At 45.7% G+C, this 12,841-nt stretch overlaps 1 protein-coding gene across 1 annotated transcript in view; it reads left to right on the forward strand.

Annotated features, from left to right (window-relative positions):
* Nucleotides 1–1,156: 1,156 nt before the first annotated feature.
* LOC137520785 (uricase-like) overlaps nt 1,157–12,841 on the forward strand; it is a 39,196-nt gene continuing 27,511 nt past the window's right edge. Inside the window, exons 1-4 of the mRNA XM_068239140.1 lie at nt 1,157–1,246; nt 6,501–6,719; nt 8,478–8,594; nt 12,239–12,317. Coding sequence (XP_068095241.1) covers nt 1,217–1,246; nt 6,501–6,719; nt 8,478–8,594; nt 12,239–12,317 — 445 coding nt within the window. The 5' untranslated portion in view covers nt 1,157–1,216. The remainder of the gene's footprint in view (nt 1,247–6,500; nt 6,720–8,477; nt 8,595–12,238; nt 12,318–12,841) is intronic.

A 12,841-nucleotide genomic window follows, 5' to 3' on the forward strand; every position in this document is an offset into this window, starting at 1 on the left:
ATTAGAAGAATTTGCACCTTCCAGCTGCAGGTGAGAGCAGTTTAGAGATGGCTCAGATAATTAACAAGAGAATGCAAGATGTCTGCTCAGCCCTCAGGAGGGCTGCCTGTACATTTGTTGTGTTCATGCCTTTTGTCCGACTTCAGTAGATGGGAGCGAGGTGGACTGGCTGTAGATCAAGGACTTATAGTGTGTTGCAGTATTATTATTTGGCGGTAAACGCTCGCAAAACACCTCAGTGTACCTGGGTCTTAAAGATGGACATACATCAGGCGACTTGACAGCCGACCGACCATCCAATTCGATTAATATAAAAATTGGATGAAAATGGGTGCCACCAAATGCATGCCCGACTGACAATGCAACCAATTTCAGGCGACATGCAATTTCCCGACGATCGACCAATGTGACAAAACCTCCGACGCTGAGCCCCCTAATATACATGTCCCCCCAGTGCCCCTTGTAAAGGATACATTACCCGCGGCCTCCGCTTGTCCCTCCGCTGGCTTCCGGGCGCATTCCCCTCTCCATGCACATGCGCCACACGTGTTTCCTGGTAAGGGCATGCGTATGACGTCACACACACGCGCCCTTACTAGGTAACCACATGGGGTGTGCGTGTATGCAGAGGGGGTATCCCCCGGAGGCAGCGGGGACAAGTGCAGGCTGCGGACAGGTAATGTATCCTTTACACGGGGCACCGGGGGGACATTTACATTAGGGGGGAACAGTGTCGGGGCAGCGGATGCGGCGCACAAGGCCGATTCCGAATCAATTTCAGCATGAAATTGATCGGGAATCGGCCTGTGGTGTATGGGCAGCTGACAGATCTCTCTCTTATCAGATTTCGATGAGAGAGATTTGTCTCTTTGTCGAATCTGCCCATACATTTGCCACATGTATGGCTACCTTTAGATACCCTTTCTTGGTATTATTAAGTTTGCTTATCATCTTTTTAACATTGTACTTAAAAACTAAAACTAATCAATACAGAGAAAGCAGAATAAGCCAGGCAGAGGCTCCCAGTTAAATGATAACAGGACAGACCAGATCATTGTACCTTTATCTCTCTGTTACACAAACAAGAGGGGATTGGCTGCTGGACAGAGTACAAGTGGATGCCCCCTGCCCAGCCCCCTTCACTCCCACCTGCTACAAAACACTCTGTCTTCACTTGTAAATAATTTGTTACAAATTGTCTGGACGTCTGAGAAGCATGGCTGAGTACTACGGCGGAGCACTAAAGGTATCACCAAATGGCATAATACCATATTAGCGGGGTTGTAGCAATAGCCATAGCAGCGGCTATGGGACCTTGGAGCAGAGGGGGCACAGGCAGTACTTAATGTATTCACCATTAACTTTCTTGTGTTTCTCCAACCTCTGACTAACTTAGTGCCCACTGCCCATGAACTATGTGCAGTGTTAATTGCATAAGAATGTAAATTGCCCAATTAACTTATATCAATAGGGCCTACCCTATGCAGGTGGCATTGCTTAAAGAGAATCTGAAGCCTCCCTAAAATCATGTTTTTATTTTAAAAACCTCTTTAGCATAATTGCAGCACCTGCATCCTGAAAACTCGGACGTGCCCGGAAGCCAGCGGAGGGACAAGCGGAGGCCGCGGACAGGTAATGTATCCTTTACAAGGGGCACTGGGGGGACATGTATATTAGGGGGCTCAGCGTCGGTGGTTTTGTCACATTGGTCGACCGTCGGGAAATTGCATGTCGCCTGAAATTGGTTGCATTGTCAGTCGGGCATGCATTTGGTGGCACCCATTTTCATCCAATTTTTATATTAAACTCAATCAATCACCCCAAATTCCTTGGGGCTAATTGCGGGGAGCGCTTCCCAGTAGAGGCAGAGCTTTGGGCTGGTACTCTGCCTCTACTCCATCAATCTGCGCTGATCGCCGCCTCTCCCCGCCCCTCTCAGTCTTCTTTCACTGAGAGGGGCGGGGAGAGGCGGCGATCAGCGCAGATTGTCGCGCATGGAGGCAGGGCTACAGTCCAAAGCTCTGTCTCCCCAGGCAGCAAAATCCACAATCAGGAAAGTCGTAGATGTTTGCCCCGATCGAAATCAATCAAAAATCAGCCACAAATCGGCCACACGATCGATTGATAGATTTGAAAGAATTGATTTCTGATCGATCGATTCTATAGAATCGATCGATCGAATGATGGCTGAAATCGACCAGTGTATGGGCCCCTTTATGCTGGGCATACACTGTACGTTTTGTACCGTGTAAACGAGCAGCTGGCTCAATTCCGGCGCGTCCCCGCTCGTCCCCACAGCGCCCGGAACTATTCCCGATCGTCCCCGCGGGCGGCTTCTTATCTTCCGCTCGTTTGTCCTGCCCGCCGGTATCGAGCGTGGATTCGATCCGCCGGGGTATCGGACACGTCGGAAATTATCACTTGAGCCATCAGCGCTCGATTACATGGTACAAAACGTACCGTGTATGCCCAGCAATGGACTTACCTGCCAGATAGATAATTTCCAACATGTTGGAAATGATCTATCTAGTGCTGGGCATACACGGGTCGACCTTCTCTTATCAATCGAGCCATTGATGGCTCGATTGATAATATCCAACAGTTTCTCACGGATCGATTCCCCGCTCGATCCCCGCGGGCGGACAATAGCGGGGAATCGAGCGGAAGACAAGGAAGCGCCCGCGGGGACGAGCGGGAATCGATCCGGGCAGCCACAGGGACGCGCGGGGACGCGGCGGGAGTGTATGCTCCGTGTATGCCCAGCATTACCATCTATCTGCCTAGCAATTAGGCATTGTTCTACTCAGCAGGAGATAACCAGAAGACAATGCACCAGAGATAATGACCGGTCTCTACAGAAAATAGAAAACCTAACTGAAAATTGTATGGTGTGTACTAGGCATTAAGGTGGCCATACACTTATAGATTTGCAGCAGATTTGACCATCAGATAGATTTCTGTCAGATGCCTGTCAAGTAGAACCTGACAGGAATCTATCTGATGTGTGCCACACACTAGGAACAGATTTCCAATAGATTTCAGAATGAAATCTATAGGATATCGATCTAAATACATTATTGGACCATTAGATCCAATGCAACTCTATGGGCCGTTTGATCTACTGCCAGCAGCAGATCGACCCAGATTTTCCATTCTGTCAGATATATCAAATCAATCGCAATCGTCCGCAAATCGATCAATTGATAGATTTGATAGAATCGATTTCTGATCGATCGATTCCATAGAATCGATTGATCAATGGCTGAAATCAACCAGTGTATGGGCCCCTTTATGTATGCTCTTATTGTATCTATAATTGGCAATTGCTTTTTCCACAAAAATACCTTCTTATAATAAATAAAAAGGACTTGTTAAAAATCTTGACCTAAAGAGGTATAAAACTCTGACATAATATTCAATAAAAACATGTTTTCCTACTTTTTATATCTCATTCGGTTATCATATTTGCTTTTGTGCATAATTATTATTATTCATTTAGAAATTACAAGTTCCCAAAGTACAGTTTTTTTGCTCTGGGAGCTGCCTTTGCATTTTATTCATAACTGGTTTATTAATCTTGAATTTTGAGCAGAAATGCTTTCTGAGTGTCTGTCTGTGTTCAGGAGAGTCTGCACAGTCAGAGAATGTGTCACGTTCCTCACAATTAAGTAAACACAAGATCATTGTAACGGTTGGGTGTTATAACTCAGACGTCTGATTATTAGGTGATCTGCAGTATCACCAATAATACAGACACTATACCAGATTATTAGGTGATCTGCAGTATCACCAATAATACAGACACTATACCAGATTATTAGGTGATCTGCAGAATCACCAATAATACCAGTATAGCTGACACAGACTGTGTGAGTAGTGCTTGGTGCAACCGTAACTTTAATAGTTTTGCGAGACCTTGCCAGAGGAGCTGGCAAGGTACTATCAGTACACTGACTGGATAGATTTGGACAAACCTTCCCAGAGGAGCTGGAGAAGGTACTAACAGAGAGAGTACAGAAAATAGTATTGCTGGTCTCTACCAGGGGACCTGGCAAGAGACCAATAACAAATCAGACTGATAATAACACAGACCTTTTCCAGAGGGGCTGGAAAGGCCTAACTAGGAGGAATACAGAAATAGACTGACTAGTCCTTACCAGAGGAGCTGGCAAGGAACTAGTTAAAATGACAGCTAGAGTAGCTAGGCTAGACCTTTCCAGAGGAGCTGGAAAGGTAATACAAGTGACTTAGATAGTTTGGCTAGACCTTTTCCAGAGGAGCTGGAAAGGTACTAGCTGTCACTAAGAAACACCTCACCAGAGGAGCTGGTGGGTATAGAACACCTCACCAGTGGCAAGAGCCCACTGGTGAGTAGAGAGGTCAGGCAGGCAAGGGTCGGCAACAGAGAGGTAAGTATCAGTACAGAAACGTGAGGCAGAAGAGTAATCAGAAAGTTCAGCAACAATAAGCAGATGGGCAGAAGTACAGAATCAGTAAGCGAATGCGAAGTCAGAGTATAGCCAGAGTCATACACAGGGCCGGGCCGAGGCATAGGCTGGAGAGGCTCCAGCCTCAGGGCGCAGTGTAGGAGGGGGCGCAGAATTCATTCAGCTCTCATTCGTAATTGTGTTTGATGCAGAAAGAAATAAGAAAAAGGGATACATGGCAGTGACTGCAAGCCAGATAACTAGATATTAAGGTGTTGGGGAGGTTGTGGGCCCTGTGGCGCCTCTTAGTCTAATAGCAATCAGTGTTTGATGGCTCGGGTGGCAGGGATGGAGGGGCGCACTTTGGTGTCTCAGCCTTGGGTGCTGGAGAACCTTGTCCCGGCTCTGGTCATACACAGGTAATCAATAAATAACAATAAACAATAGTCCTAGTCTTGTGTGAAATCCCTGGTTTCCTCCCAGATCAAAGCACACCGGATACTAGTCTAAGGTCTGAGCGCTAACACATAGTATTCACGACAGCAGACGGGGAACAAATGAAGACAGTCGGCTTAAGAAGCGGAGGCACGCTTCTAGCCACTCCCAGCCCTGAATCAGCCAATCCGAGCAGCGGGAGTCATGCGTGACGTCAGCCAACCGGCAGGTCAGCTGAAGCGCCTTCTGCCCGCATAAAGGTCCTGTCTCCGCGTGCCCGCGCGAGACAGAGACCCTATGAGCTGAAGACAGTACCGTTCCCAGTGTACTAGACGCTGAGGGAATGGATGAGACCTAAAGGACAGGGAGAAAGGCGGCTGCAGACACCCCCTGCGTGTCAGCAGCCGCCGACTCCATACTTGTTACAATAATGTTATCTCCAGTTCGGATGTGTCCAGCTTTCTCTGCAGGGAACTTGTACGTCCTGTGTTTAACTAATTGAAAGCTGTTCCAGTAAAAAAAATGGTGGTAGTATATAATATAAAGCAAATGTTCATGCACTCAGTGTTGCAATAAGTGTGTGCTAAGTCACTGTAGACACAATTTTAATTAAAGAATATGACCAAATACAGCACCACACCTATATATATTCAAAGTATAACAACATTTATTGATCTTCATAAAATACTATGTACAAGTTAAAAGCATTTAAAAAACCAATTGGACACCTCAATATTTCATTTCATATATAATATAATAATGAATAGCTCTAATAAGCGTAGGATGAAAATTAATATGAATCACCTGGGTAGCTCAGATTCAGGGCATTTTCCACCAGCGCGTTTGCGCTGGCTGAATCGCGAAAACGCAAACCACTAGCGATTTTACAATCGCTACGGTTTGCTTTTTAACATAGGAATCGCGGTAGGTCATTTCCACTACCGCGATTCGCTTTTGACGGGAACGCGAACGCGCGGCGGAGCGATATTTGCCGCGATTTTGCTATGCAGTGCATAGCATAGCAAAATCGCGGCCGCGAACGTCGGGAAATCGCCGGTTTTGCGATTCAGCAATCGCTAGCGTTCAGCGTGAACGCTAGCGACTGCAGGTGGAAAAGGGCCCTAAGAGCTGTCACAGGGATTGAACCCGGGTTCAGAGAGCCAAGCCCTAAAGATCAAAATAAATACAACCTGTAGTGCAAAATACAAACACTGATAGATATACAAAATACAAAAGACAAAAACATGTATCCATGTGGAATACCGTGCATAAAGTGCTAATCGTGCTGAAGGAGATCAGCCCCTAGGGCAAACATGGATGCTGAAAAGTTGATGCTGAGACCGCCTGCAACAAAATAAAGTGGCAGAGGGGACGAGGCTAACGTGACCCGGATGAAAGATATGACAGCAAGGTGTCCAGTGATATAGAGAGGCCCCCGGTAGACAACTCTACCGGTATCGCAGCAGTCACGCCGCTTTCTCAAGAGTGGGGGGTCCCGTCACTCTTGAGAAAGCGGCGTGACATGGTGCATATTTTTTTGCTATTCCTGTACTAACAAACGTTTTAGAAATGTATTTTGTGGGCATAAGTGTTCAAATCCTCCAAAAGCATTTTGCTCATCGTCTTTCAATCTTGCAGGACTCGGATGTGGAATTTGCACGCACCGCTTACGGGAAGAACGCAGTGAAAGTCCTACAGATCAGACGAGACGGGAAATGGCATTTTATCAAAGAAATCGAGGCCGATGTTCAGCTCGTCCTACAGACCAAGAAAGATTATCTGGATGGGGATAACGCTGACATCATTCCAACAGACACAGTGAAGAATACGGTCTATGCTCTGACCAAACTCAAAGGGGTAATTCCTCTACTTCCTCTGTGTTTATTGTTCATTGATCCATCTCTGCTGGTGTGATGCTGATAGCAGACTGATCACTCTTCTCAGTATGGAAAACTGAATGTCAAGTCATAGCTCATAGGGAAGGTTCGGGTGTGGCAGGTGCATGAAAGGATAATAATTCAGCTTGACATGAGGGAATTCAAAGCAGGCTAAACCAGGTTATTGGAGCTATTATCTATTTTTAAAGCACTGACATCTTAAAGAGAGCCTGAGGTGAGCTCATAACATTTTAAAGAATGATGCTACCTGATCCGGGGGGCTGGCCGGGCGGATCAGGTTAGGTAGCCGCTATCCACGACGCTCTCCGACGCTCCTGAGGCCTGCTAGGGCCCACTTTCATGACCTCTAGGTCACGATGCTGGAAAGAGAGCGAGATTCTCTCCCAGCGTGCAGGGAGGCGGGGTAGTGGCAGGGGGCGCGGCCAGAGAGAGAGAGAGCTGCCCCGTGGCAGCTCTGGAAAGCCTGCAGGATTGCCCCTAGAGGGCGTTTTTAACAGGGAATCTCTCTCCTCCCTTTACCCTCCGAGATAGCAAGGCCGAGAACATGGCCCCCTACCCAATGCTCCGCCTCGGGTTCACTTTAAGAGGAGCTTTACAGAGTCCATATCCATGCTGCCCTCAAAGGACCGCACAATCTGATCCCTGCCATAGTCATAGGATGTGTACACACATCCATTTTTTGTTGGCCAATTATCACTGGCCAATTTTAAGACTTTCATGTAGCATGAGGGCAAACAGATATTGAATACTATGAGCCAGGGTCAGGGATGGGCTTTCGAATGCAGAAGTACTCGAATTCTGAATGCTAACGTAGGTTAATTAATGCACTTGTGCCTGCGGGATAGGGGGTTAACTTACCCAGAAGTCCGGGGATCCTGTGTGTGTCATCGCTGTAGTCCCCTGGGACGCGTTCCACCACTCACTACCTCACTACACATTTCCTCCTTCTGCCGTAATAGCCGTTCAGGCGCTCACCTGACTGCTGCGAATGTTCACCAGGGTAACTGCTGCTGCCAGCCTGCTGCCCACTGCCTGCCCCTTGCTTTCATGGTGCCCTAGGCCATGGCCTTTGAAAGCCAGCCAAGGTGATACTGTGGCACACGGACAATCAAGATGGAGGTCTGCTTATAGATGGGTAGCTAGGGAGCAGCCACTCATAGATAAGTGAATGCTCACCTCCCCTAACACCCCCTTCCAAAAGCCCACACCATTTATGAACCTCAGGGGAATATGCTTGTTACATTTTCATGCTCAGAACTCATTGATGCATCTAAGGGCTAGAGCCTACTAGCAGTACTTTTGCATTGCTTATCGATCGTGAAAACCACTGCACCAATGGAAACCTATTGGGGAGAGTTCCACATCAGCGTTTTGATCGCTAAGTGATCGCAAAAGCACTGCTTGCAACAATTTTGCAATTCACCTGGAGTGATTGAGAAAAGACCCTCATTGCTTTTGTATAGCGATCACTCTGGACTCTCTAAATTGCAAGATTGCTGCCGGCTTTTGCGATTGCTTGACGAATCATGGAGAAAATCGTGGTACCACTCAAGTGATTTCCAAATCGCTGTACTGGGTGCCTCACCTATAAAAGTCTTTGTTTTAGATGCAACAATTCACACACAGTCTCCCCTCCTGCACATTATCTGATTGGATGACTGATGGATGGATTTCATGTGAATTTATTGCATACTAACTCCTAACGTCTCCATTTTAGATAAAAACCATTGAGGATTTCTCGCTGGAAATTTGCAATCATTTCTTATCGTCCTTCAGACACGTTACAAAAGTGAGAACCTATATTCAGGAGGCCCCCTGGAGACGCATTGAGAAGGTATGCCAATTATCTGTGCTGTGTTTACTAATGAGCCAATGAGGGGACAAGAGCTGTAACCCAACCAATCAGCATTTCCCATTCATAACCTGGGAAGAAAATGACTGGACGGTTTCCAAAGTCCCTTTAGTCATAGCTGGTGATTAGGCATAGTCAATTAAATTCAATGGGAAGACACAAAAAAAAACCCCAAACGTATACTTACCTAAGGAGAGGAAAGGCTCTGGGTCATATTAAGCCATCCCGTTCCTCTTGCGGTCCATGCGTTCCACCGCTGGCTTTCCCCGCAGGAGGCTTCTGAAGCCTTCGGGAGCCCGACTGCTCCCAAACATGGGCTAATCCGTACTGCGTCTGCGCTACCACGCTCTCTCTCATGCGCTCGCGCATGCGCAGTACAGAGCCACACGTCTTCGGGAGCACTCGGGCTCCTGAAGACTTCCAAAGCCTTCTGTGGCGGGGGATTCACAGCCTGTGCTGGAACGCGGGGACCGTGAGAGGAACGGGAAGTCTCTATTGGACCCAGTAAGTATCTTTTTTTTTGGGGGGGGGGGGGGGGAGGGGGCTTCGCATTAGCTGTAAATTATATTTCTGAATCTAATTTTCATGCAAATGTATACAGCTTATCAATGGGCCAATCAACTGCAGCAGCTGCTTTAGTGTTACTTCACACCAAAAATCTCTAAGCGTATTCACAAATACTTAGCGCTTTTTGTAGCGATTTGCAGAAGCGATTCCGGGCATGTGCCTAGCGGTTTCCTATTTATGCCTAGCGATTTTGGAGCGTTTGGCTTTAGCGATTTTGTAGTTCTTGTGGCAAAAAAGGAAGTACACTTTGACCTGGAAGTGAACATCTTTTGGCAAAAAAACTAATTGAAACTTGCTCTGTTCAACAATATTTAAAGGGATACTGTAGGGGGGTCGGGGGAAAATGAGTTGAACTTACCGGGGGCTTCTAATGGTCCCCCACAGACATCCTGTGCCCGCGCAGCCGCTCACCGATGCTCCGGGGCCGCCTCCGGTTCACTTCTGGAATTTCAGACTTTAAAGTCAGAAAACCACTGCACCTGCGTTGCCGTGTCTTCGCTCCCGCTGATGTCACCAGGAGTGAATTGTGCAGCCCCAGTATGGTCTGTGCCTGCGCAGTATGCTCCTGGTGACATCAGCAGGAGCGAGGACACAGCAAAGCAGGCGCAGTGGTTTTCAGACTTTAAAGTCTGAAATTCCAGAAGTGAACCGGAGGCGGGGCCAGAGCATCGGATGAGTGGCTGCACGGGCACAGGATGTCTGCGGGGGACCATTAGAAGCCCCAGGTAAGTTCAACTAATTTTTCCCCGACCCCCCTACAGTATCCCTTTAAAGCAATTTTACAATTTTCTTATACTATACATTGAGGTGCAATCGTCTCCAAAATGCCGCAGGACCCATGTTTGGGGGGGAAAAAATCACATTGCTGTGGTGTGAATTAGCCCATACAAACACCTGTTAGCCAAGTGCTTTTCGATACACTGGATAGATAGTCTGTTGTGTTGAATCTACCATGTGTACTACATTTAGGCAGATTTCCGCAGAATGTTATTTTTTAATGTCAATAAAGTTAGTTAATTGTAAAAGAAAAAAAAGCAGAATCCGCTATTTTTTGCAGATGCGGAAAACGCATTTCTGATTGGAAACCGCGGTAAACTTCTGCATTCTCTGATTGGCCTAATACTTCCAAAGTCTTCTGATTGGCCGAAAATGACCACGGTAATCCAATTTCCACAGAAAAAAACTCTGCATTCTCTGATTGGCCAAAAATCTCAAGCTGAAATCTAATTTCCTCAGAAAAATTCTGCATTCCCTGATGGGTCCAATGCATCCAAGTTCTGTGATTGGGCTAAAATATCTGAGCTGTGGTAACGCACAATTCTGATTTCCGCATGCCGATTTCAGCCGCCATAAGCCCATTTCCTATTGGAAACTCAGAGATCGGAATTCCGCAGAAGTTTTCCGACCATCCCTAAGAAGAATCCCCCCCCCCCTTCAAACACCAACTCCCCTCCCCCAAGTAATCAGACTGGCAGAATATGTACTATTTGTGACATAAGCATATACCTCTTCTATCAGCTGAAAGAACCCATCACGCTGAACTATAGGTTGCATATCATGAAAAAAATCTAAGGACTCGTATACACTTCCAACGCAGGTCGCCCATCAGGGATCAGCACCTGATCTCCTTCAGCGACATGGGCGGGGCTGTACACATGCGTCAGCTGTGTAGCTGATGACACACTGTGTTGCTATGCAGGGGGGGGGGGGGCAGGGACAACAAGCTGTGCATGCATGACGTCATGTGGTGGGCGAGGAAGTGGCGCTTAGGATGGGATTGTGGGGTGATCGACGTTGCTGGGGCTGGTTAGATCCATCTAGCTGATCGTTCGCGGGTTGGGCGTCGTGGTGCGCTGTACACACACCTGATTGGCCGATAATGAGCGCTTCAGCCGACTTAAGTCAGGCGTGTGTACGAGGCTTAAAACACTGAACTGAAATGTAGGCCACTTGATTCTTGGCTGCTACATGAATAGAACGTTTCAGTGGTGTGTCACACAGCAGAGCTCATTAACCATTTTAGCCTTTTGGACGTGACTTTCACATCCAAAAGGCTGCTGCTGCGGTGCTGCACACGTACGCCCCCGTGCCGCCCCCGTTAGCCCGGAGATCAATTAATGGGAACATTGTTCCCATTCATTGATCTAAGTCCCCAATAGAAAAACCGACGGCTTCTTTTCAGAGGCCGCGGTCTTTCTTGAAATAAAAATATCATGTCCTCCTTGTTGTTCCTGTAAGCGAGAGTGCGCGCTCACAGTATAGAAAAACAAAAAAATCACTGTGGCCATCTTGTGGCCAAATAGTAAAACTACATGCACATACATTTTTATTACAAAAAGACACAAAAAATTACATTTAAAATTAACTGTTTACCTCCCAAAAATACCCAAATAAAAAAAAAAAAAAAAATTTTTTAATTTTTTTTAATATGCATGTAAAGAGGGTATACAACTAATATTTTTTTAATCATGGGCTTGTAAATAGTGATGAACGCGAAACAAAAAAATGCACCTATATTTCCAAATAAAATATTGGCACCATACATTGTGATAGGGACATAATTTAAATGGTGTAATAACCAGGACAAATGGGCAAATAAAATATGTAGGCTTTAATTCTGGTAGCATGTATTATTTTAAAACTATAATGGCCGAAAACTGAGAAATCATGAACTCTTTCCATTTTTTTTCTTAACATTCCTGTTAAAATGCATTTTGAAAAAAATAATTCTTAGCAAAATGTACCACCCAAAGAAAGCCTAATTGGTGGCAGAAAAAAACAAGATATAGATCAATTAATTGTTATAAGTAGTGATAAAGTTATTGGCGAATTAATGGGAGGTGAAAATTGGTCGGATGCATAAGGTGAAAAAAAACCTGAAGACTGAAGTGGTTAAGTGCACTGAGTGGGTGGGGCACAATCCCAGCTTCCTGAGCAGCTCAACCAGGTGTTTCACATACAGGAAATGCAAAGTTTAGGATCACATAAAATGTCTTTTTGAAACTCTTACCATCTTTACAGCAGTTCTGCTTCAAACATGGCCTGTTTCTATGTTGCAGGACGGGGTGCAGCATGTCCATGCCTTTATCTATTCTCCAGAAGGGGTCCATTTCTGTGAAACGGAACAGAATCGAGGGGGTAAGATTTATAATGGATTGTTTTCTTTTTTTGTGTGTGTGAATTTTGGAGCAGTTTACAATTATTTTGAAATTAACGATATAGAATCCTGTAAATAGTATGCAGAAACTGAAAGTCAGATTATCATAAACAATATTAAAAAAAAGTACAAATTAAGTACGAAATTCCTACAAAAGTGTCTTTGTCAGTGACTTCCTAGTAGCACAGACTACTGCAGTTTGACTGTGCAATTTTTTCAGACTTCTGTCTGTGCCCCGCCCCCTGGCAGTCTAAATGCTATGATTATGCAAGGCAAACAGTACCAGTAGCCCTGCCCACAAAATTAAATCAAAGAGGAACTGTAACCAAAATAACAATCAAAAAAATAGCAGATTTTTTGCTATAATAATTAATTACTACAGTATACTAATTTATAAATTACTTAGACAGTGTTTCCTTTTACCTGATTTATTCTCTGAAATGTATCACAGACAGCAACATCTTTAGTCCTGGTTAGTGATCTCTGCTGAATGTTTGTTACTGAA

Source organism: Hyperolius riggenbachi, chromosome 6 (assembly GCF_040937935.1).
Source record: "Hyperolius riggenbachi isolate aHypRig1 chromosome 6, aHypRig1.pri, whole genome shotgun sequence".
NCBI lineage: Eukaryota > Metazoa > Chordata > Amphibia > Anura > Hyperoliidae > Hyperolius > Hyperolius riggenbachi.